At 33.0% G+C, this 26,234-nt stretch overlaps 1 protein-coding gene across 1 annotated transcript in view; it reads right to left on the bottom strand.

Annotated features, from left to right (window-relative positions):
• Positions 1-311: 311 nt before the first annotated feature.
• Positions 312-26,234, bottom strand: part of LOC123880148 (titin homolog) — a 45,528-nt gene continuing 19,605 nt past the window's right edge. The window contains exons 10-31 of the mRNA XM_045928095.1: positions 20,376-26,000; positions 18,093-18,824; positions 17,149-17,766; positions 14,951-15,283; positions 11,856-14,776; positions 11,590-11,825; positions 8,894-11,364; positions 8,568-8,819; positions 7,516-7,992; positions 7,125-7,297; positions 6,924-7,017; positions 5,885-6,518; positions 5,444-5,610; positions 4,747-4,956; positions 4,064-4,358; positions 3,766-3,898; positions 3,178-3,346; positions 2,792-2,831; positions 2,177-2,309; positions 1,536-1,692; positions 1,096-1,218; positions 312-768 (exon numbers count right to left, since the gene is read on the bottom strand). Coding sequence (XP_045784051.1) covers positions 347-768; positions 1,096-1,218; positions 1,536-1,692; positions 2,177-2,309; positions 2,792-2,831; positions 3,178-3,346; positions 3,766-3,898; positions 4,064-4,358; positions 4,747-4,956; positions 5,444-5,610; positions 5,885-6,518; positions 6,924-7,017; positions 7,125-7,297; positions 7,516-7,992; positions 8,568-8,819; positions 8,894-11,364; positions 11,590-11,825; positions 11,856-14,776; positions 14,951-15,283; positions 17,149-17,766; positions 18,093-18,824; positions 20,376-26,000 — 16,415 coding nt within the window. The 3' untranslated portion in view covers positions 312-346. The remainder of the gene's footprint in view (positions 769-1,095; positions 1,219-1,535; positions 1,693-2,176; positions 2,310-2,791; positions 2,832-3,177; positions 3,347-3,765; positions 3,899-4,063; positions 4,359-4,746; positions 4,957-5,443; positions 5,611-5,884; positions 6,519-6,923; positions 7,018-7,124; positions 7,298-7,515; positions 7,993-8,567; positions 8,820-8,893; positions 11,365-11,589; positions 11,826-11,855; positions 14,777-14,950; positions 15,284-17,148; positions 17,767-18,092; positions 18,825-20,375; positions 26,001-26,234) is intronic.

Genomic DNA, 26,234 nt, shown 5'->3' with positions numbered 1-26,234 from the left:
TAAAACAGTTTGTTGCACAAGCCGCCTGCTCCTTTAAATATAACCTGAAAAAATACATAGTCAATGTAAATCAATTGTTATATATGGATACGCACGGCAATGCGGCGGCGTTTCAGTTGTCAATAGTAGCACAACTTGGAAAATTGTCCAAAATACTATTCGCTTTGCTTATGTATTTAATAAAAAATGGGTACCCATGCACTTCGCATTGCTTACTAGTTTACGATTTTTAGAAATACCTACTTACTTATCTAAACAGTACTTTCTTGGTCACCTCTTGCTAGGCCGCACTGCACTGTTATGAATTTTCGTACGATATAAAATTATTTCAATCTGGATTTACTTATCAGTCTTGTCTAGTCAAAGAAGGCGTTCTTCTTCTGTAGGGAAGACATTTTCTCGGAGAAACACTGTAGGATCTACTGCCGTAAAACTTTCCTGTTTGAGATATAACTTCCAGCCTAGCTGAAGCTTCTGCTCTACCGTAGTCATTCTCCAACGTGACTCTATAAAGCCCCACATCTTCTATAGTGACTTGCTCAATTTCTAATATTCTAAACATGTCTTCCTTTTCTCTTATGCTGATTCTTGCTGTCGGAGTTATTATAATTCCATCCTTGTCCCATGTGGCCCAAGGCGGTGGAAGGCCTCTCACTGCACACTGGAACACTACCGTGTCGCCTTCTTCAACTACTCTGTTGTATGGATAAGTGTAGAATTTTGGCGCGATTTCGCGCGATGGACTGCAAAGACGCCTGAGGTCCGGACCTTTTAGATAAGGGTAAAAATTGTATTAAAAAAACTGACTAAAATCACGGCAAAAGATTTAAACAAGCGTAAAATATTATTTTAAACCTGTTTGAAAAAAAAACGTTAATTTATTCATCAATGAAACTCTTGGTAAACCTTCTCTAACTTTTTTAAAGTCGTTTGTTTTTAACAAAATTCGAAGAGCATAGGTAGGTAGAGCGTAAGTATAAAATAAAGTTAGCTACCTATTTGCACTATTGTCGGACTGTAAACACTAATTCAAAAAAAACTCAACTGTAATTATAGTAGGGACCTAAGTCTGTAATATAAAAGGAAAAGAGTTACCTGGTGTCCTGGAGAGGGACCTGGCAGGAGTGGTGCGCGGTGTGGAGCGCGGTGTCGAAGAGGCCGACAGGAGCGCGGGCGGCCGGCGTAGCCTTTGGCTTAGCGTGTTTGGTTCGCCGGGAGCTAAAATAATGCTTTAACTTAGTTGCCATTGGAGTGATCTCATGGAGAAGTCTGTTGCTTTTACGTAATATAAAGCATAAAACGACGGCAATAATTTTGAAGATTGAGTATCTCTCTAACTCACGCTTCATTGTCCAACGTGTCGGTACTATCAAGGAACAAATACAGAAGATAAAATTGGCACCATTCCACGCGGGCATGATTTGTATAGTAATTAGATAAGGCTAGCTTTAAGTTTTATTGTAATATTTTCATTTTTTTTTTAAATGTAATAAAAAAAATTAAATTTTTTATAACAACATTGAACAAAAACTTACGGTATATAACTAAACAAGCACTTGAAGTTGCTTTTCCCAAACTATTAGAAGCTTCGCAAGTGTAGGTGCCTTCATCTTCAGCGGTTACTTGCTTTATTTTGAGTCGCGCTGTGCCGAGATCGTAAGACGTTTCAAAGTCTGGGCACTCCGGAAGCACCTAAGAAATTTAATAGAAAATACTTACAAATACAAATACAAAACAATAAACCAGAGTTATCATCAAGCATATTAACATAAAACTTTAAAGTTAAGTTAATTAGTTTAATTTATATTTATATAAATTAATATCGTTACCTCTTTGCTCTCATAGTAGGTATATAGGTACATAAACACTGTCCCATTATTTCTAAAATAAGGATTCAGGTTATGGAACCAGATGTTGATAACATAAATGTTGCTGACGATTACAAAGTCTATGTAAGTAGTACAATAGTTGAATAATTGGCAGATCCATGACTTTCCGGTTTTAGGCGGGGTATCACTATCAGGGTTTTAAGGAGTTGGAGCCCAGAAAATAGGAATAAATAGATAGGTACAATAGGAATAATGGAAAAAACTATTGCTGTGTTTAAAATATTATTTGAAAATGCTTGGAAATGTTTTTCAGACAAGGCCCCGCTATAAATGTATTACAAAATTACCTCAGTATAATGGATCCATCTAATATCTGGTTCAGGATTTCCAGATACTCGACACTCGAATTCTATAGCATCACCGTCATAACACAGCAAGTCTGTGAGCTCTTTGTCGAAACGTGGGATTACCTCTACACGTCTGAAATTAAAACAGCTGTGTGTCACATATGCCGTCGAAGGAAATGCACATTACGCAATATTTTATTATTTTATTTTGTTTCTAATTTTTGAACGAGAACAGTTTTCATATACCACATGTTATTTGAAGGTATTATATGTCTTGATAAAGCCCACAGGCATTACGCGTACAAGCTGAGAAAGAACTCGCCATATTATTTGCTTTTAGTTAAGTAAAGTTAACCTAGTAGAAGCCTGCATCAATCATTATTACAATCGCAATTGTTGTTATTGGCTAGAACTATTCTTGTAGTAACCAATCAGAGATGATTGCAATCGTGATATTGTGGCTGTCATTCTACCGCAATCGAGCTGCAGATAAATCATACTTTTGACATGCCAGTTGAGACAGAGCAATTATGGCGAGTCATTTCTCAGATACTACCTCTATGTTTCTTAGAATGTACGGGTTCTATTAATGAATACTATTTCGATATTACTTACCCGTATCGAATATTATGGGTATCATCGCTGCACGTTGAATCTGCGAATAAACATTTGGCATATGAATGAGATGGATAATTGATAATGCACGTATTTAACTCGCTTCAGCAATGTGCCGGACTATTTGATTATTAAATGAAAAGAGCAACCGCCGAATTTCTTGATGGTTTTTCGTGGTAGGAACTAGGAAAAAAATCACTTGTAAAAGAATAAAAATTTTTCTATTTCTATAGATGTCTCAAATTATAGCTAAATTTATATTTAAAGTTATTTTTATTTAGGTAATTTTACCTATTTAAAAAAACTACAATAGCTGATGCGCTATTCAATTTTAATAATAGCTGGAATAGAAATCAAAGACATGCAGAAGTAAAAACTTAACGAACCTTTAACCAATATTTGCAATGATATAATCGCCTTTGCTTCACCGTGTATATTCTTAGCTACTATAGAGTAAGCACCGGTGTAGTCAAACTTTGCATGAGGAATTTCAAACCGGTATGCAGGTCCTGCACCAACCCGCTTGAAATGACTCGAGTCTCGGTAGTAATCGGGCTGGAATATGTTAAACAAAAGTTTAAACAAGTGTACATTAAAAATATATAACACCCTCGACAAGTGAAGGTTACAGTAACTAGAAAAGAGCTGATAACAAAAGTCAAACATCTGAACCGATATCTAGGATTATAGCTAAGAACACCTCGATCAAGCCACCTTTCAAACAAAAAAAACTAAATTAAAATCGGTTCATTAGTTTAGGAGCTACGATGCCACAGACAGATACACAGATACACACCTCAAACTTATATCACCCCTCTTTTTGGGTCGGGGATTAATAAATATTTCAATATTGATACAAAGTGATTGGCGGTATTATTTAAAACATTCGTAACCAAACTTACGCAAGAATCTTTAACTTATAAACTACATAAGACTTATAGAGTATTTTAGAAATAGTTTAGTAGTTTATTTACCTTAAGAAAATCTCTTAGCCAATAAACTTCAGGTTTAGGATCGCCTATCACTTCACATTCAATTATAACAGTGTCTCCTTCATGTGCCTCACTGGACCGTGGTTTTTTTATGAACATTGGCTCCTTTGAGTATCTGTAATAATTAAAATAATAATTAAAAGGTCGTCGTTTCGAAAGGCCGTCATTTTGATGGATGGTTACCTTTAATAGCGGTAAGCCTGAACGTTAGCTATCTAAGTTAATTTAAAGGCGTGTTTTTATTAAAAATATTATTATACGTGTTTTATTTAAAACTTACGGCAAATCTGGGCTAACAACAATTGGTGGCACTTTAGGAGTTTCACTTGTTTGTTCTCCTTGTACGACTTCCACTTTACAAGAGGTAGAAGCTCTTCCTACTTCGTTAGATGCAGTACATGTATAGATGCCAGCATCACGTGCAGCGACAGAGGCAAGAGCTAATTCAATCTGCCCATCACGATCTAAAGTCATAACGGCTCGACGACTTGTCCTTAATCTGACGCCATCTCGATACCAGGTTACGCCAACAGATGGGTATGCTTCAACGACTGCTGAAATTCTAAGTTCGTCGCCTAGAATTATAAAATACAATTTCATATAAAATAGGTGCATGTGTCAAATTGGGTCAGTTAACTGTAAACGAGACAAAAGTAGACGTATAGAAGATTATCCTTAATTAAAGTCGTACTTTATTCTAAGTGATCGAACCTCGATTAAAAACCACGAAAATGAGCTGAACTTTACACTACAAAAATAAATGGTTCACAACTAAATAGTTTTAAAGAAACTAAATTTTCACGCCTATTCGTTGCAAAGCAATTGTTAAGTTCATAAAATTAAAAATAATCACGAATTTATTGAAAAATATATATTGCAGTGATGTAGTGGTTATAATCAATTGCGTAAATTTAACGGTAACTTAACAGTTCCAAATTCGCCTTTACTAGGAAGTTAACGTACCTTCACATACGCGATATAGTGGGTCAAAACCACAACAAAATTCGGGTGCGATATATGCTCTGATGCCTTTATCAACCACGAGATTGCATCGACAACTGATTGCTCCACATCCATTTCTTGCCATAGCTTCATAAACACCCCCATCGTCCAAAGTAGTGGGCGCAATTTCCAATGTGTAAAAATATTCATCTTGAGATGTTGTACGGCGACCTGTAATTTTTTTCCAACTATTGAACCTATCAATAGGTAATTTATGAGATGCACTGAAATTCCTCAGACGGTCGTATTTAATCCTAGATGAAGCTAGCTTGGAATGTAAAGCTAATTAAAATCACACTAATATTATAAAGACGTAAAGTATGTATGTATTTATGTTTGTTACTTTTTCACGCAAAAACTAACAGATGGATTTGGCTGAAATTTGGAATGGAGATAGATTAACACATAACCCTCGATTAACACACAGGCTACTTTTTATCCCGGGAAATCAATGAGGTCCCAGGGGATTTTCAAAAACCAATGAGGTACCAATATGGAGTAACAAATGATTATTCGATTTTTACGTATATGTAGCTAATACACTTGTTTAAATGAGAAAGTAGAAGAAAGCAAGTGATATTCGCACATCCGTTATTTCATACGAACTTTAAAAAATGTGGAAAACTAATCTACTTAATTTATTTAAAAATAGTCTTACTGTCTACTGATACTTCTTCTCCGTCTTTGAACCAAGTTACTATTGGGGATGGACTTCCAATAACCTGGCATGTAAGTCGTACGGGGTATGTGGCTTGCACACGACGGTCCCTTAAGCGCATTGTAAATTGTGGAGGATATTCTCCATTGGCCCCTGCTGATCTTTCTCTACAAACAATAAGGTTTTGTATTAACCGCTAAATAATTTATTAAATCTATATACAACCAAGCGGAAACAGTATTTTGACATTGTATCTTCAAACCTATGTGCTTTTATAAATACTTGTAAATTATTGACTAAAATTGTAAACCTTTTTGACCTTATTTTAATATTTTAATTAAGTCTGAACTGTGAAACTACGTATATATCTGTAACGCTGTTGATTACAAAAAAATAACAAAATAAAATAATCTTTCCTAAAAAGTTATATTTTACATTTACCTTTTAAGTTTAGCATCGGCTGCCCAGATTTGTCTGTCCGTTATTACTGCCATTCTCGAATATGTAGAAGAACGACCATGAATATTGGTAGCTTCACAACTATATCTGCCCTCATCTTCTATATTTATGTCATTTATTTGTAGGGAAGTATTGTTACCATTTAATTGTACCACAACTCTTTCTGTTTCTTCTTCCACTTCATGACCATTCTTCATCCATACAATTTCCGGCATAGGGTTGCCTTTAAAACTGCAACATAAAGTTGCTGTTTCGCCAACCAGTACTTTTAACTGGCCTGGAAGAATTTCTATAAACTCTGGCCTATCACCGACTAGTCCAATACGAATAGGAATTGATGTTTGAACAGATTCTCCCCAGCCATAACGGTTTCTTGGGGTGACTCTAAAATGGTATTCTTCGCCTTGTTTTAAGTTAAAAGCATCAAAGCAATTTCTAGGTGTAATTCCTAATTCAACCCATCGAGCGCCTCCTTCTTTTCCAAGTAACCAATTCTCCACTTTGTACGCTAGAATAGGGGCTTTCACTTGAGATACTGGTTTAGGCCACGCAAGTGAAACCCAGTTGTTTCCACCATCCACAGTAGTTGGCTCACTTGGGATCCTATCGGGCACAGCTACAAAACCAAAATTATATCAAATATACGAACTACGAACATAAAAACTAATACTATATTGATCTCATATTACATATAGACGAGGAGCAGGGAAGGGTCTGGAGATGGTTCCCGGGCACGCATTACTAACTTTTATGAATTACGGGGCTTGATTTTATATTGGAAAACCGTGAACGTTGGCATCCTTATGTGGTCGACATAAAAGCAACTCGCACGAAATGTTTTTGCTCAACTTTTTTAGGTAGCTTTATACATAAGTTGACATTAGTAGTTGATTCATAATTGTTTTATAATGTTTATTAGTAATATGGTAAGTAACGAGTAATCGATGTTGTAAAAAGATTTAAATTTAAACTGTAATAGTACAGTAGGAGTAATAGATAATAATTTCAGAGATTTACTTACATTGATAATTTCGGTCAACGACTGAAATAGCTAAATCATCCATTGGGTATGTCCAGTCAGATATAAGATGGTCAGAAGAAGCACGTTGTCGAATCTAAAAGAAGAAAGTAAATAGGTACTTGAAAATATGTTCATATTTTTATTTAGTGTCTTGAGTTTCAGATCGGCAATTTTTTAAAGTTTTAAAAGTGAAGAACTCACCACTACTGTTACAAAAGCTCTGTCACAACCATAGGCATTTCTCGCAAAGACACAATAAGTTCCAGCGTCGGCGATTACGGATCTCTTTAATGTAAATTTTACGTAATCGTCAGAAGTCATTTTACATACTCGTTGACTGTTAGTAATATCTCTGATTCCTTTCATAAGGAAAACTGTAAAAAAATTGGTTACATAATGTATCAAAATTATGATGCAGAGTAATTATAAATATAATATGTTTTTATATAACTTCTGGCGTATTTCTCCGCTAGGAGTTTTTGAAGACTGTTATTTTTGCTTACATCCGAAATTAACTTTTTAACATAAATTTTTAGAACAATATCATTAATCGATAGTAAAACACATTAACCATGAAAGACTCATAAATTACCTTTTGGCTTCGGCTCTCCTTGTACCCTAAAGGAAATATTTAAATCTTCACCAACAGATATTAGTAAATCTTTTACTGGTCGACTTATTATTGTGGCTGGCTTTCCTTCAAATTGATTTGGTTGAACCACTGTTATTGAAGCGTTCATATCTACAGTACCATGAGTACTCCAAGCTCTACAAGTATATAAGCCCGATTCTTTTTCTGTTACATCGGACAGAGCTAATGTGTATAAACCACGGTCAATGTATGTCTGTGCATTTCTGTAGGTCTCTGTTACCGACTGGCCTTCACGCAACCATTCTACTCTAGTGGGTGAACCACTTATTTCTACTTGCAATCCTATAGTACCACCACTAACTACTTTGTGATCAGATAAAACATTTGTGAAATGAGGACGCCTTGACTCAGTAGCTTGACGATTTAAACGTACATATTCAGAGCTAGCGATATTTTTAATGTGACGACGTTCCTTATCTGTAATAAATCAAAATAGATAAAAATATGTATTAAGCTTAGTTAATATTTTTAAATAAATAAGTACACATATGTAACTGTTAGTATTAAATCACATTATTGTTCAAGCGGTGATGGTTTTCGGAGCCCCTTCGGCCGCCTACGAAACGAAGAGCTATGAGAGTTACAGAAATAAGAAATATCATTTGCTTTAAAGGTGAGGGAAAACATCGTGATGAAACCTATATAGTTATATACCTAAGACTTATCCATAATGTTGTCAAAGTGTGTGAAGTCTGCCGATCCGCATTTGGCTAGCGGATTAGGGCTTAAACTTAAACCCTTCTGTTTCTATTCGGGCCATGGTGGTAGTAAGCCCTAGCCTACCATTAATATTATGGGTTTGGCGGCAGAATTTGTGTGTGGAGCGAGTGCATAGTGATAATCTCATCTAACCTGATTCATTTATTATGAGAAACGCAAGCTGATATAATAAAATTTTACATAACAAAAATCAAAGTTCCCACAAAGAAATCTAATTTGCGTGGACGAAATCGTGGGCATTATTTAGCTTAATTTAAGTATAATTAACTTACTAGTGAAGTAAACCTCATGCGTAATTTGATCTGACCACATAGAATTTTCAGCTTTGCACGTATATTTCCCAGAATCATCTTCATTAGGAGATTGAATGGTTAGTCTACAAACACCGTCAGCTAAATAGTGTGCCTGATATCGCTCGTTCATTAAAATAGGTCGGTTATCCTTAAGCCAAGTTATTGTTGGTAAGGGTTGTCCTCGAATTCGGCATTCAAGCACTAATTCATTTTCATGTAAGTGATAAGTATCTGTAAAAAAAAAAATATTTAGCTTATTAGTTTACACTTAAGAAAATGACTTTTTTTACTTCATTGACACTTACCACGAATAGAGCGTGTGAATGTTGGCGGTATCGGGGAAGCTTCGAAACCTGGATACACTTTTAAATTAGCGGATGATGTGACAGATCCATTTTCATTCTCTACAGTGCAACTGTATTCGCCAGAATCACTCGGAACCGCATTAAGGATTTCTAAAGTTATTAAGCCATCCACACACTTGGTTCTACATTTATTGTGCTTATTATCTAATAAAGTACCATTTTTATACCAAGTAATTTTAGGGTCTGTTACTGATAAAACACTGCACGTAAGTTTCACGCGGGAACTTTCTACTGCCGTGCGATCTGTTAAATATGTTGAAAAAACTGGTTTCCTTTTAAAATCTCTGGAGTAACTACCACGTTTTTCCGATATTGTACTTTTCGAGTCGCTTGTGGTGTTTGATCTTTGTTTATGCTCAGAACGCCCCTCTGAAATATTCGAGCGTTGGTCAATGTAAGGTGGCAAAGAAGATTTAAGCTGCGACTCTTGAACAAGGGTTTGGGCTCTATATATAGTGGGGCTTTTACTAGTTGTCTTGATTTCCAATGGTGAGTTGTCATTATCAAATAACTTAGTAGTATAACCAGGAGGTCTTGCAAAGTCTTGTCCGTAATCCGGTTGGCTGCGGTCAATAAATAAAGGACGTTGCCTAATTTCTTTATGTTTGCTCACTTTAGAATCCAGGTTAATTTCGTTTCTGCTTATTAAATTACTTTCTTGAATATCATCACTGTTTATAGCATTTCTTTCTTGAGAAGTACTCTGTAATTCGTCCGCACAATATGCAGACTGACCATGTAAACTATAATCCTCGCCTAATGTGTGTTTTTCATCTATTTGATATTCTGTTAAAACATTCTTAGATTTTTGGAGTTTCTTTGTACTAGTGCATCCGTCTATTAGCCCAATTGGTATATCGATATCGATATTGGTATAAGATTCGTCTGGTTTCAATATTTCATTTTCATTTGCTTTGTTTAACCCACATATTTCTTTAGTTTCCTTGATATCCTTATTTTTGTCATTGTCGATGATTTTTGGCTGTTCTTGAACATCACGTGGATGCTTTACAGCTTTTTCCTCTTTTGTGATTAAATCCCTACTTTTTTCGTCGTCGATAGCTTCTATCTCACTTGTATTTAGTTCTACCCTATTATTGTTTTTTATTTTGTTATTTATTTCATCAAGCAATAATGTTTTAGACAGCTGTTGGTCTTGTTCATTCCTTTCGACATTTACGGTATCAGTTTCAATAAGGTGTTTTTCTCCAAGCTCTTTCTCTGGCTTACCTAAATTTTCTTTTTTCACGAACGTTTGATTGCTATCAATTTTTTTCTTTTCAACAGATTCCCCATCTAATTCACATGTTTTTTCTCTGGGTGTTATATTAAGGATCTCATCTGTTTCCTTTTCTTCAGTTTTTGGCTGTTGTTTATAATCCTGCAAATGAATTTCAGATGTTCTCTTCTGAGCCCCTCTTTTTTCACTGTACTTTTCCGTTTCAATAATATTTATATCGTCTGTCTTAGGCAATATTTCTTCGGGTACGATCTGTTGATTTATTATTTGGTCTTTGTTTTTATCACTTTGAACTACGGGTTGCTCCCTTAGGTCTTCTATTGGCTTAACATTATTTTCATTTTCTTCTTCTGTTTTTATATTTTTACAGTATTGATTAAGTTTATTTTCTTCCTGCATCTCAATTATTTTTTTTTCAAGATTTTCTGTTTGACTTATCTGTGGCTTTTCGATACTTTGGAATTCTACCTCTTCCTGTTTCTTGAGATGCTTTTTTTCATTATTTTTACCTTTAATCGTCTTTTTTACTTTTGCTTTAGGTTTTTCATTTTGTTTTTCCAATATGCCATCTGGTGTTTCTGCAATTTCACTTGTGTCTAAATGTTGATCCTGCTCTTTTTTAATAGGTTCTGATTTTTGTATCGGCGTAGCTATATCTTTTATTTCTTTTTCAACATTCATATTCTCATCAGAGACTTTGCTATCTGTTTCTTGCTGCAGTTCTACATTTGATAAAGTTACTTGAATATCAGAATTCTCAGATTCTGTTTTGATTTTTGGTTCAGTCTTATCTGTTTTGTCACTGAAATGTTTTTTTACACATTCATTTTCTTCTTTAGTTTCCACATCTTTTGAATCACTTTGTTTTTCGAGTAATGTGCTTATATTAGAATCTATGACATCCTTAGATGAAATCTCTCCTTTACTCCTTTCAATATCAAGATGTTCATCGACGTCAAGCTTTACTATGTGTTGTTTTGACTCAATCTCTTCCAATAATATGGTTTCAGGTTTACATTCATTCTTTTTTGCCTTATCTTGGAGGTTTTCCTCATTATTATTAATAAGTACACTTTGATTTGACTGCTTTTCTTGACACTCTTCTTCGTTCATTTTGCATCTGGATTTATCGGAAGCACTAAATAACTGGGTTTCATCTTCTTTTTCTATTTTAGTTATTTCTGTTTCTGTCTGTTCTCTTTGTTTCTGATTTGAATTAATCATACAATATTCTTTGGTTTCGGGTATGATTTTGTCACTGTTCACATATTCATCTGCAGGTAATATTTCTTTTGAAATCAAAACAATTTCACTATCTTGCTCTTCATTATTTTTGGATTCAGATATTTTGATTGGTAATCTGACTTCATCTTTTTCTTTAAATTCACCCATATATTCCATATCTGTTGTCATGCTTTCATAAAGCAAATCTTGAGATCCACAAACCTCCATGATAATTTCAGCCTTATCTGTTTTTTCTTCTGTTATTGAGTTCTCATTATTCATTATGATCTTTGGTGATTCACTTTTAGAGTGTTGATCATTTACTATCAAAATTGCTTCTTCAGCAATTTCCTTTGTATTGTCTTCAAGCTTTCTGTCTGTGTTTTCAGCTTCTATTATACAACTTTCATCATGCTTTAGTTTTTCAATCTTAGTATTTTCAGCTTGTTGTGGTTTTTGAGAAATTATTTTATTTTTATCTTCAGTCTTTAAATTTTGTGCTATTTCTACCGTTTTTACTTCCTGTATTGATATAGGTATTTTCTTCAGTTCTGTTATATTTGGTTCTGTTACATTATATTCTTCTTTTGGTTTATCTTTGATTAGCTCTTCTGAACTTGTTGATGGAGTGGTTTTGTCATATTCTTTAGAGCTAATGTCTTCTTGTGATGTTTGTCCATTTTTCACAATATCAATTTGTAGTCCTGTTGTGACAACAGTTTCTTTTTCATTTTCTTCACTTTTCAATATTTTCTCACTATTTATTTCTGACTCTTTGATTTCCACTTCTTGCAAATTACCTTGGATTTCCTCTTCTTCCTCTTTAATTATGTTCATATCTATAGATTCAGATGGACCGACATTTAGTATATTGCTTTCGCTTTTTTCTTTTGTAGAGTCATATTTCATTTCTGCCCTACTTTGTGAATCTGGAAATACTGATCCTTCAACTATCTGAGTTTCTGCTATTTTATCCTTAATTTTACTACTGCCATTAGTGTCAGCCATTTTTTCAATCAATATATCTTCTTCAATGTCAATTGTTACTTGTTGCAACTTACTTTGAATCTCCTCTTCTTTTTTTACAATTGTTTCAAGATCTTTGGGTTTGGAAGGGGTATTGTCTGTGATAGTATTTTCGGTATTTTCTTTTTGAGGTTCGTCTTTTTCATCTGCCTTTCCTTGTGTATTTGAAAACTCTGAAACTTCAAGTATCTTAATTTCTGCCATTTTAGCATCACCTGTGTTACTTTTAGTGTCAGTTACGTAATCAGTCAATAAATCTTCTTTGATAATTTGTACACTAGATTCGGTACTATCTACTTTGTTTGATTTTATCTTTAAATTCATATCTTCCTCCTTTTCTTCATTTTGTTGTACTGCTTTTAAGTTTTCCACAGTATTTTCATTTATTAATGTTCCAATGTTTTCTTCACTATCAGAATCTTTTTGTTCGGCATACTGTAAGGAATCCAAGGATATAATTTTATCATGTTGTTGCTGTTTTTCAGGTTCAGCAAAGTAACTTTTGGAGTCTTCGGCAATAAGTTGTTTAGCTATGGTGCTATGAATTTTATCTTCCTTCATTTCTTCTATATTCAGTGATTGGACAACATCATTTGATTCAGAGGGGGTAAGAACTTCTCCGGCATAATCAACGATATATTCTTCTACTTTTGGAATTATTTGACTCGCCTCGTAGTTATCTGGTGCATCAAGAATATCTATACTTCTTTTTTTGATATCTTGCTCTTTTTCTAGATCCAATTTTCTTATCTCTTTATCATTTGGTATAACAACTATACTTTCAGCGCATGAATCCAAGGTTGATACGTCATTTTCATTTTGATTTTTAAAAGTCGTTGTATTATCTTTTTTTTCAAATCGATTTATATCGTCTAACCCAGTCATTTGAATTTCTGATTCTTTAATAATATTTTTCTCTTTTTTAAGTTCTCTTAGCTGTTGGGCATCTTCACTTTCATCTTGTGAAGATTCTAAAGTTTTATTACTCAGAAGAACTTCATTATTGTCTATACTAATAGAATTTATCACGTTTGTAGTCTCTGCATTGACAATATTTATTAGTGTGCTTTCATCATTTTCTGCACTACCATGTGATATTTTTATCACATTTTCTTCTTTTTTAGATAATTTCTCGTTAGCTTCTGAAGGCTGATTGATATTGTCTATATTTGTCTGTACGATAATTTTGATTGTTTCTGTGATGTCATACATTTTAATTGACAATTTCTTAAAAATTGGTATTTTTTCTTTTACTTCTAAAGTTGTTCTATTTTCCATTTTGTTAAGAGTTTCGCTAACATAATTTAGAGCCTCTTTGACTCGATCCGTAAGACTATTATCTAAATCTTTTGTGTTTTGCAAAACTATTGACAGCATGGTACTTAGTTCACCAAGAAGAATTTTCGTAAAAGCCGAATCACTGGGTAATCGAGCTGTTTTGTCAAAATTTATATAGAACTTAACATCTTCAAAATGATTTAAAACTTTGCGAAGTGATTTTGCAAACTTCTTCCAATCGTCATTTTTATCATAATTTAATATTAGATTTACATTTTTTATTGATTTTAAAAAGTTTATTGATGGCTGTCCGTAATTATCATACATATATTTCTTTTGTATGCTGCATAAGTTACCTCTCATATCTGAAATACTTCCATATATAGAATGTGTTGCTGCAATTATACTATCTCGAAAATTCACATCAATTTCGCTATTTGCTTCTAACTCTTTTTCTAAAGCAAAAACTTTCTCTTCAACATGATCTAAATTTTGTAGTACCTCAATACCTCTGAGTATCAAAGATTCTGCATTATCCATGAAACAAGATTTTAAAGATTTCATAGTACCTTTTATATCATTGAGGTTTAAAATTATATTATCTAAGTTAGTATCAACCTTCGAACAAGATACTTCTTCTAGTATTTCTATGACCTGCTCAGCTTCATTTATACAAACAGAAAGTGCGTTATTTTCTTTTGAAAAGGTATTTTGTGTATTGTGAATGTTACTTATAGAATTTGCAAGAGTTTGCAAGTTCGCACAAGCTTCCTTCAACAGGGCTGGTGGACAATTTTCATTTATTTGAAGCTGTACGCTTCTTACGTTACACTCTAAATCTTCAATATTTTCGTTCAGAATTTCATTCCTTGAGCCATCAAAGTCACATTTTAATTTTAATATTACAGTCTGTACTTCTTCAAGTATGTCTTGCAGCTCTTCAGAATTTTGAATAATAGGATAATCTTCCGATAAATAAACTGTTTCGTTAGCTTCTTGTAATAAAGTCTCTAACTGAAGCACAGCATTCGATTTTTCTTTATCCGTATATGTATCTAAAAGATAAATATATTGTTAAAAAGTTGTAAGGACTATAAATTGTAAGTTTTTAAAATTGATTTATTTTGCTTAGGAATAATCAAAAATATCGTGTCACGCCGGTATAATCGTCGTAAAGTGTCGTCATGGCTACAAGGTGAGTATATGAGTTTGTATGTCAAAAAACTTACCTTCACTACCTGGGATTATTTCATCTTGTACCGAAGTTTTGATTTCAATGACACTCAATCCGTTACTATCCATCAATATATTTTCTTCGTTTAAACTAGATTTATTATTTATTTCACCCACTGTTTTCTTTTTGTTATTTGTGTCAATAGACTCTTCTTGAACATTAATTGAATCGGCAATATTTATATCTGTTATATTTTCAATAGTTGCCATGAAATTAGGTGACTTAGAATCTTTTGAAGACGAACCTTCGTGTTCAGTTAGCTCCAATTCAAGTGCTTTATCATCAAGCTTCTGGTCTTCCAATATAACTTTTATAGTTGTTGCACTCTCTAGACAAATCAAAGTATGTTTGTTTATTACAAAGATATTTGTTTTAAAAATATAATGCAAGCAATTTTTTTTAAATATAAATGAAAATCATATAAAGCCTTCGTAACTGACCGACTGATCTATGAAAGTAGAGTCGATATTACATCTTCTATTACCGCTATAAAAACAAATAATAAAAATTTCTAAATACCACCACGTAAATTAAAAATCATGTACGATGGTATGGAACCCTTCAGATGCGACTGGTATTCGCATTTCTCCAGTTTTTTATGGATTTTGATTCATAAGTAACAGGCGGCCAGCAATTATTTGCTTTTTATTACTATAATAAGTATTGTGAAGTTTAATCATTATGATATACTTCAAAAATTTAAAAACCTCCGACACTAAAATGTCTGCAAAGTAAAAAATGTATATAAGTAAGTATGTATTGGCCGTTTAAGTTTAATCTAATTAGTAAAGTAAAGTTTAGACTTTGAAAGTCATTTTTAGAAAGAATAGTTTCTGTTATCTTTAGCGATCCCCCGACGGAACGAGCGTTTGGATAAAACTTTACTAAGATTGAAGATTAAACTTAAACGGCCAATACCTACCTACTTACTTATTTTTTTTTTTACTTTTTAGAGGTTTTAGTGTCGGGGGTTTTGTAAATTTTTAATCAAACTTTTTTTCACCCTTTTAAAACCTTCAGGCTCAAAATGTTGGATCCCAAGATGTTGGATTCGCAAAATATTGAATTTCAAATCTCAAAATGTTGATTCCCAAAATGCTGAATCTTAAAAGTAAGCTTTTAATTCACATATGCTTAAACGTAATTAACAGAAAAAAACGGTCAAGTGTGAGTTGGACTCACGCGCCGAGGGTTCCGCACAAAGTTGTAGGTATGTAATTAGTTCTCTTACAAAAAGATAAACTGGATTCAGGGAAAAGCAATTAACTTTTGAGATAGCTCCTGTCACGAAAATGGTCTAAAACTGACAACTTTAACGAGTAAGTCTTTGATTCCTTTTTTGTTTTAAGACTTTTAAGATTCAACATTTGGCGTATTCAACATTTTGGGGTTAAACATTTTGGGAATTGAAATTCAACATTTTGCTCAACATTTTGCAACTTCAACATTATAGGAATTCAATATTTTGGGCCTGAAGGGGATAGAAAAGAACATTCTCGATCAAGCCACCTTTTAAACAAAAAAAACTAAATCAAAATCGGTTCATTCGTTTAGGAGCTACGATGCCACAGACAGATACACAGATACACGGATACACAGATACACACATCAAACTTATAACATCCCTTTTTGTGGGTCGGGGGTTAAAAATAGATGAAATACATAATTGTTTTTGAGCCATTTATGATGTTATACACCTACCGTAGGACCACTCTCCGATCCCACTCACAGCTTCAGAATTGTAATTTGAATCGTGATCAACCCATTGCCAGCCCACTACTGAGTTCGGGTCTCTTCTCAGAGTGAAAAGGGTTTAAGCCATAGTCTGCCACGCTGGCCCAATGCGGATTAGCAGACTTCACACACCTTTGAGTACATGGAGAACTCTCAGGCATGCAGGTTTCCTCGCGATGTTTTCCTACACCGTTAAAGCAAGTGATATTTAATTGCTTAAAAACGCACATAACTTAAAACGTTAGAGGTGCGTGTCCGGGATCCAACCCCCGATTTCCGTTTAGGAGCCGAACGTACTAACCACTAGGCTATCACAGCTTTTTAATTTAAATAAAACTTTTGAATTAATAAACATCTACACAAGTTTACTAAGACTGTTAGACTTTAACGGTACCCATACCGTGTCACATAAATAGAATCTCATGTGAATAGAATAAAAAACTTTTAACTAAAACTTACCTATATTAAATTCGTCATTAACATTTTCATTTCCCACAATTCTAGTCTTATACATATCTTCAGGCAACGCATTTACGTCGTTAAAATTATTGTCCTCTTCAACAACTGTAAAATCGTGTTCAGATCTTTGTCTTTCATTTAAAGTAGCTAATGCTAAGTCGTCATTTATGAAAATATTTTCGTCACTAATTGTGGAATTGGTTGCATTTTCTTCACAAGTTTGTTTTGTTAAAGTTTTACTCTCACCTATTTCACCCTCAGACTCAATTATAGTATTTATTAAGGCTATATATATTTGAACTGAATCAAGTAGATTCTGTACGACCGATTTTGCTGTTTGCAATGAATTTTGTACAATCTTTTCATTCACATCACAAAGGTTTTTGCTATAAATTGCTGAAATTACTTCTTGTAGTGTCAAGACTAACTCCAATTGTTTTTTTAAAAATGCCTGTTGACCAGGAGAACTACTATCTTCTAGTATAGCGTTATTATGTACTTCTACTGCAATTTGTAGAGACTGTTCAAGCTGCTCGAAACTTTCAGATGGCAGTAACTTTTTAATATCATCGACGGTATCTTGACGTAAATAGTCATTGATATCCTTTCTGAGTGTATCTGAAAAATAAAAATATTGGAGTACCTCAATGATGTTCAGAAACAAAAAAATTTAGACTCAAACCATGCTCATTGAAAAGTAATATTATAAGCTGGGAAATTGGTGCTAGCGGTGAAGTGATAAAAATACAAATGTTAAAATTCAAACAGTCCTCAAATATTAGGAGATAAAGATAATGCCTGCATTTAAAAAAATCAGCTTTGCATGCTCACCCACTTAAATACTACTGCTAACTGTAACTATTCAAAGGCTTTCAAGTTTGTAGCAGATTGTATCATAACCGAAAATATCATGGCTTTAACATTTATTTCCATTAAAATATTACCTTTAATTGCATCAAACTTCATCTCTGATAAATCTGGCATCTTTAAATGTAAGGGATCAATGTCAGATTTTAGCTCTAATGGTTGTTTTTGGTCACAAATATCAAGACTTGAAGTATTAGAACTCTCAGTTTTATGCTGAGCTTCTTCAATGTCTAAAATTAACGGAGAATCACACTGAGTGACTAAATCTGTACTAATAACATTAAGTGTCTCTTCCAGATTTTCTTCCGAATTCTTTATAGCATATTGTCCATGTTTAATCTCTTCGACTACACTTCCAACGCCTTCTTCTTCGTGAGTCGACATTATACACTGTTGTTTCATTTGCTTATCAATTTCTGACAATTCTGAATTTTCTAGAGCAACATCAATGCTAGTCAGTGCGACTAAATCATTTTGTAAATCAGAGATCACTTCAATAATTTGATGTCGTATATCGTCATTTATAAGTGGTGCTAACTCTTGTTCAGAGTCCAAAGCATCAATTTGCAATGTTGTTAAAGCCTTTTGCAAGTTTTGGGCCAGTTGTACCTGTTCTTCTTTAATACTGAGTTCTGAACCAGCCAAGTTTATATCAGGAGATGTTTCTGACGTTATACTTTCTCGCAGTTCACGCACTATATTGGCTGACTTTTTAAAGTCATCCAATTTTATAACTGCAGATACCTCTTCTACAATTTCTATAATCTCGATATATTGCTCCATATGTTGTAGAAGTGAGTCCGATTTGTCTAAAATATTTAAAAAAAACTTACTACGTATTATAAATAACATTTTGATTATGTATAAAATAAAAATAGGAATAGTAAACTTCATAATCTAGTATAGACTTTAAAGTTTCTATTTCACTGCTGAGATAGTGCTTAAAATAAAAAATACAAAGCAATAACAGTAAACTACAATTAACCATTCATTATGATATCTCATAACATCTTTAAAAAACAGTGATTTTCTTAGCCTATTCCTAGCTGTTAGTCACTATTGTTACTAGTATCAACTTCGGTGTTAGATAAATGAATGCGTGAAAAATATTTCTGCCAAAAGTCCCCCCTGCACATGACGTATATTTTCCAAAATTGAAATATATTGACAGAAATAGTTATTAGTGTTACAAGGAGCTATAGTGGTATTTTGTTCCTCGAGGGCATACTCGAGGGCGCTATTTTGAATTCAGAGCGAAGCGAAGTATTCTATAGTAGAATCCCAAGTGCAGTGAGGCATTCTAAAGTAGGATTTTGAGCGTAGCAAATAATTCAATATACACCGCCGTCGTGTTTGTTTGAACGTGCTAATATTCGGAATGGCTTTTTTCCTTTCACTGACAAGTAGAGGATAAGTAACCAAGGAGTAAAATAGGCTTCTTTTTTAACCGACTTTGAAAAATGGAGTTGTTTTTCTACCTATGTACACTGAGATCTTCTACATTTCTGAACCGATTTGCGTAATTTTTTTTAATCGTTTAGGGAACTTTGCGACATTGTTTCTCAATCCTGATGCTGCAGGGGGTTTGACCAATATGGATTTGGATTTTTAATTCGTCCTGTTTATACGTCATAGTTAAAGTACCTAAATAATCTGACGAAATCGCTATAATGTTTGCTATTTCACTAAGCATTGGTGAGATACACTATGGTTCTTAATTTATGTGTCAAAGTGTAGATCTTTCAATGTTCGGCACTTCTCAACCAATATTTTTTTCTCTCAGTTTTTCTAGATAAAAAGCATATAGATCTCATGCTTAATTAGGGACTATTTATCAAATAATGGAGTACCTAACTAAGTCGTTCTTCTATAAAATAACCATCTGGATGCCATCTGGTTATTTTAGTAAGTAGAGCGTAAGTCTTAGAATACAATAATTATTATTATTATGTCATTTTACTTAATTCATGCAAAATTTTAAAGTAAATAAAGATAGAATATGCGTAATATTATGGTTAGCATAATATGATGCTTTGATATTATAGTTATATAAGATTCAAATACAGAATGTTAATTTAATTAATCTCTAAAACTACAATAAATTAATTACAATACTCTTTATTATAGTAATAAAATAATTAATTACAATAAATAAACTACAATAAATAAATAAATTATAATAAGTTATTTTTTCTGTTGTTTCTGTTATTTTTTCTGTGTTTCTGTTATTTTTCTGTTGTTTCTGTTATTTTTTCTGTGTCGCTGTTATTTTTTCTGTTGTTTTTGTTATTTTAATTGTTTGTTGTTTAAAAATAGGATAAAATGGGAAAAATAAATAAATGAGAGAAAAAAAAACTTACCCTTAAACTGGCTCTTTTCCTCGTTCACAACTTTGTTGTCTGCAAATAAGGTATTTAGATTTTTTTCTATTTCTTTGATAGGTTGAATGTTCATAATCAAATCAACAGAGAATGCGCTTTCCAGATTTTCTAATCTATTTTGCATACAACGTATTTTACTGACAATGTCTTTTGCTAAATTTACTGTAGAAAAGTCTGCAAAAGGATCTACGGACAGGTCTTTAAATTTCAATAATTTTTCAGCTACCTTAGCTTCATTGATAGCTTTTGCTTGAGATTCAAGTAACTCTAAATGTTTCAAAATGATGCTTTTGTCAGTAATTTGTAAATTTTCATCACATATGTGCATTATTGTTTCATATAAAATTTCAATGGGTCCAGATAATTCCGTTAAGAGTTTTTTCAATTCATATGCGTCTGGCGTAGTTTCCAAATTCACAACAATTTCTCTCTCTTGACTAGTCTTTACCACACCCAAAGTTTGTTTTAATACATCTAAACAGTCAGAGATACATTTTATAAAAATAATTTTCTTTCCGGTACCTCTAATGTTTTTGTAATATGCATGTTTTTGAATCACTTTAAATATGCCTTCAATATCTAGTTCATTTTTAACGTCTTTAATTTCTATTATTTCAGACAAATATTCAGAAAGTATAGCAAAATTTTTATCTGCATCATCATTGACATTTAAATTAAAGTTACATGATTCCAACTCTTTGACAACATCAGCGTGTATATTTTCAAACCAAGGTTTAATTGATTCGATAGTGTTTAATAACAATTTCACAAAATGATGTGAATTTGCAAATTCACTGGATTCTAGTAATTTATTTAAAGTTGTTTCTTCATTTCTAATATTTGAGATCGGAATATCAAAAACTAATTTATGTTGACTCTCTAATAGCTCAAGAAGTAATGCTTGAATATTGTTTAAACATTCTTCCAACGTAGCCATCCATCCATTAAATTCTTCTGAGACCGTATAAGGTTCCTCTTGATGTAACTGGAATTGTTTTAAATTTTGGAATAGGTCATAAAATAACTGCAACATTTTAACCATTTGTTTAGCTGTAGGCTTTTGATTGAATAAGCAACACAATAAAGTTATTTCATCATTGAATGTTGCAACAAAGTTCTTCGCAGATATTAAATTATTACTATTTGGCATGTCGAGAGGTAGCTGTTGAATACAATTTTTAATTGTTTCAACAATATTCTCTATCTTATTTAGTTGATCACAGTTTACTTCTTTGTCTACTTGTTGGGAGACACCGGAGTCAAAATCGGAGACTTGCCCTATGTCGACAAATTGGAGTTGTGCTAACGACGCAATAGTGTTTTCAATATCCACAACTGACTTTAAAACCTTAGTTTCATGATGTAAGACCACAGGATTTTCTACTGTAAATCCCAATATTTCATCTTTAGCCAATACTATAGTCTGTTGCAATTTTTCGAGAGCGAGCTTTACTCTGGCGATATTTATTTCTTGGGAGCAATCGGTTGTATTTAAGATTGTGGTCAAACTATTTTCTAAAATAATGAATTCTGAACTTTCAACAATAGCATCAATTTTAGCTGTGTCCAGATATTTTTTTAATTCTACACACGATTTTCGCAATTTGTCTATTTGAGTCGATATCTCTAAAGTAATATCCGCTGTTTCAATTGCAACATGTAAACAATCTATAGTTTCACGTAGGCAGTCTTCAAGCTTTGATAAATATTGCGACAAGAATTTTGCTTGGTCCTTTTTTAATGCGCTTTCAATTGGCATATTGTTTTTATCGAGAACCGATAAACATTTGTAAAGTTCTTGTACTGGCTGCATTATTACTGAAAGGTGAATCGGATTGATGAAATTAGATAGCTCTTGGGACTCTTCTAATATAACAGGATGTAAAATTTCTTCTATTGCAAAATGTATTGTACTAATTCCTGTAGTAATTGACTTTATACTAGAATGTTCATCATATTTAGACAAGTCATCTAGTATTTCCATTATTTCAGGCTTTTGTAACATTGAAATGTGGTCATTTAAGTTACTTAAAATTTTAGCCGAAACAGATTGCATAATTTGCGTCTCAAATTCAGTAGCCACTTGCGTATCTATTTCAGTAGGCATTTCATGTACAGTGGGCGTTAACAAATGATCACAGGATAGTATTTCTGCAGATGTTTTAATTGCGGAAATATCATCTAACGTGGATAATTCATCTGCATTTTCTAACAAATGCGGTTCTTGAATCATTAATATGCAACTCTGAATGCTTTGTACAGCATTTGCTACACTACTAATAATGCTAAGATTATTTATATTTTCACTGTTTTGTGATATCACATCTTGTTGTAAAACTTCTAAAGCATTATGTAGTTCTAATAATGGTGTCACCAATTCCACTTTTAGCTCGTTTTCACAACGATCTAATGTTTTTTCACAAATTATCTGATTAAGCACACTAATACCAATATTTAATTCACAAAGTGGATTAGCAACTGCTTGTGTAAAGGTAAAGTTACTCATATCAGAAATATTTTCGTCTTGTTCATTTACATTTACATTTAATGAAGCAACACAGCATCTGATTTCTTCAAGTGTAGGAATAATTTTATTTAAAGCTTGTTTTATGTCTAAATCTTTTGTAGTTTCTAAGGATACTACATTACTAATTGTACTTATAGCTTTATCTATCTGTTCCAAAACAATGTTTAATTTTCCTTCTTCGAAATGTCTGATAGACAAATCTTCTAAATTTTCTGAAATCATGCTACAGGTTGATATATCTGCATGATTCATCGTTTCATGTATATTAACTAACAAGTTGTTTATATTTGATAAAATAGAAAAGTTTAGATCTGCTGTAAATTCATTTTTTTTTATATTTGCTTGAATAATTTTAAGATTATTACTGATGCCAGCCAGCGATAATATTTCATTCGAATCCATATTCTTTATAAGAGCATTAAGCTTACTAACACCATCACAGATTTCCAAAAAGGTAAAATATTTTTTTGCTTCATTACTCTCAATAACATGTTCTAGTACTTTAGTTAAATTTTTGTGAAAGTCGGCCATGTGAATTTTTAAACATGGAACTACATCAAATAACACTAAATTATTTTCTAAATTAATCAAAATTTGAGCCATTTTCTGTAGAGCTTCTAGTTTATTTTCACTACTCAATACATCAAATGAACCTATTTTTGCTTCAACCATATCTAAATGAGCAGAAATTTCATTAATGTTATGTTTTACACCAACTAAAACTTTTTCCAATATGTCTACATTTTCCGCTGTTCCAACATCTTCAGATATTTGTTCGAATGATGTTCGTAGTTTTATCACAGAGTCCATAACAGTCTCCATAATTTCAGTGTTGTATTTTTGCAAACTTGATTGTGTTTCTGTTACTGAAAGAAACTCGATTTGTTCCAAAGCACTTTGTAATTCTTGAATAGGTGTCGACATATCATTGAGAATAATTTGAGTGTTACTAATATGTTCTGCACTTATGAAACTTGAAATATCTACCGCTTCAGTTATATGTAGTAGTGACTTGAGTGGATTCCTTAACTCATAGACAGCTTTTTGAGTTTTTTGTAAGTGTTTTAATTCTGGTGTCATCTCATCAAGGCTTGTGTCTATTTTATCGGAGACTTTTTTATTTTCCTTAATTGCAGCCACCGAATACGTGATTGTATTAAGAATTTCACAGTTCGTAGTATGTATAGAAGAAACGCAAGTGTCTTCCAGAAATAAACTGTCTACGTTCACTATTGAACTTATATCATTAACTAACTTATTTAGTTCATCAGCACATTTCTCAATAATATTTGTACATGTCTTCTTCACTAATGTTTTATTTTCACTTTCTAAATCAATGCACTTTTCTATGATCGTTAAGCTCTGATGAAGTATACTTAAAGATTGTGGAAGTCTATTAAATAATGATGCTTTAACTTCAAGAGATTCCTTTACTGTTTCTTTGATGGCTTCTGCAATACTATGTATTTCAGACAATGGAGTTATAATACTATTAATGATCTCTAAACTTTGTGTTGCTGTAGCGGCTGTTGACATTAGTTCGGATTTGAGTATAATATCTCGTTCAATCATTTGTACATCATTTATTAAGTTTGTTAAAGTGGAACATATAGTATTTATTGCTGCATTAGTTTTTTCTTGATCAAAAGTAGGCTCAACCAGTACATTTGCAAAATTACTGTCTAAAATTTCTTCTTTATTTTTGTTTAATGATTTTTCGCTACTAGAACTGGATCTTCTAGAACTTCGACTCCGCCGCTCTCGTTCTCGTATATTTTTCATACCTAACTCTATTTCATTTTGTTTACGCAAGGTCTGTAAATCTTCTTTCAGCAAAACTGTTTTTGTCACATCTGAAGACTCTTGGCCATCTTCAATAGAAGGTTTTGAAGATTTGGACTTCACTTTTCCAGAACTGCGAGCACTGGCAAAACTTTGTAAATCACTTTCAGATAGAGCTTGAGTATCGTCATCCCGTTTTTCTTCAGATAGAGACTGATCTCGTGATAAACTAAAGTAATCATCGACACTTTTTTGTGAATCTGATTTCTTCCTATCTGTTTTTTTAGGAAAATCAGCTTTTTCATCAGACAGTCGTGCCATGGTTTTTTCTAAGTAATCGTCACCATCTATTTCCTGATCTAGAGATAAGTGTGGTAGACCATTTTCGTCAGCAATAGAAATATCTTCTATATCAGCTTCAGTTCTTAAATCTTCTTCTGGAGACGTAAAGTATTCAGGAGAAACATCAATAATTATCGCTTCCATTAATAAATTACCTGAAGTTGAAGTTTCCTTAACAAATCGTAATGGAGGAAGCTCAACCACATTGTGCTCACTAACATTTTCTGATAGTTGATCCGCATACATTTCAACTATTTGTAGAGCTTCTTCTTCTGTTAAATCGGGAGTTTCATACAGTGATACAGAGACTTCCTTTCCATCAAATGAAAACGAAATTTCCCCTTTGTCATCCAAAGTAATATCCCCAATAGGAGTGTCGTACATCTGCGAAGTTCTTTCTTCATGTATAGTGCTGAGTGATAAATTTCTTTGTAAGGTTTGTTCATCAACTTTCTTCTTATTCTTTGTTTTCATAGAATCTTCAAAGCCAAGCAAAGATGCAGAGCTAGCTGCAATACCCATACAATTTTGGGCTTCACATGTGTATGTTCCTAGACAACAGGTTCCGTCTTGGCCAGAAATTATTCTGTGTATATCTCCTGGTTTTAGTTCTTCCCCGTCCTTGTACCATTTTAGTACTGGCTGCGGTACACCAATAACTTTGCACTCTAAATTCACAGCTCCTTCGTCAGATAAAATAGCTTGAAGATTTTCTAGGAACCGTGGCTTTTTAAAATGTCGCGGTATGATAAGTTTTAAGAAACAAGAAGTTTCACTATGTCCAAAGTCATTCATAGCAACGCACTTCCACTCAGCTTGGTCCATAAATTCCAAGCTTTGAATATCCAGAAAGAAGACACCACGTTCTTCTTTTCCATGGTGACAACGAGACGATTCGTCCACCGGTTGATCGTCACGATACCATAATACTGTTGGTTCAGGCGGAATGGCAACTACAAAAAAAATAACATGTTAGAGTCATGATTAATAATAAAAAATGGTCATTTAAAATTCTTTTGAAATTTTTTGACTTTCTATTAAAAACAAACAATTCTAAAAAAAAATACTCCTTGTGCCCTGAAATTATACTTTTCTGTAAGCGGATGAATTAAATATTTGTTTTTGAAATAAAATTTTAGTGAAAGATTTCCCTAATGGATTTTAAATGCATATCAAAATTTGCGGAA

This window comes from Maniola jurtina, chromosome Z (genome assembly GCF_905333055.1).
Source record: "Maniola jurtina chromosome Z, ilManJurt1.1, whole genome shotgun sequence".
Taxonomy (NCBI): domain Eukaryota; kingdom Metazoa; phylum Arthropoda; class Insecta; order Lepidoptera; family Nymphalidae; genus Maniola; species Maniola jurtina.
Note: the sequence above shows the minus strand (reverse complement) of the source record. Positions and strands in the feature narration are given on the sequence as shown.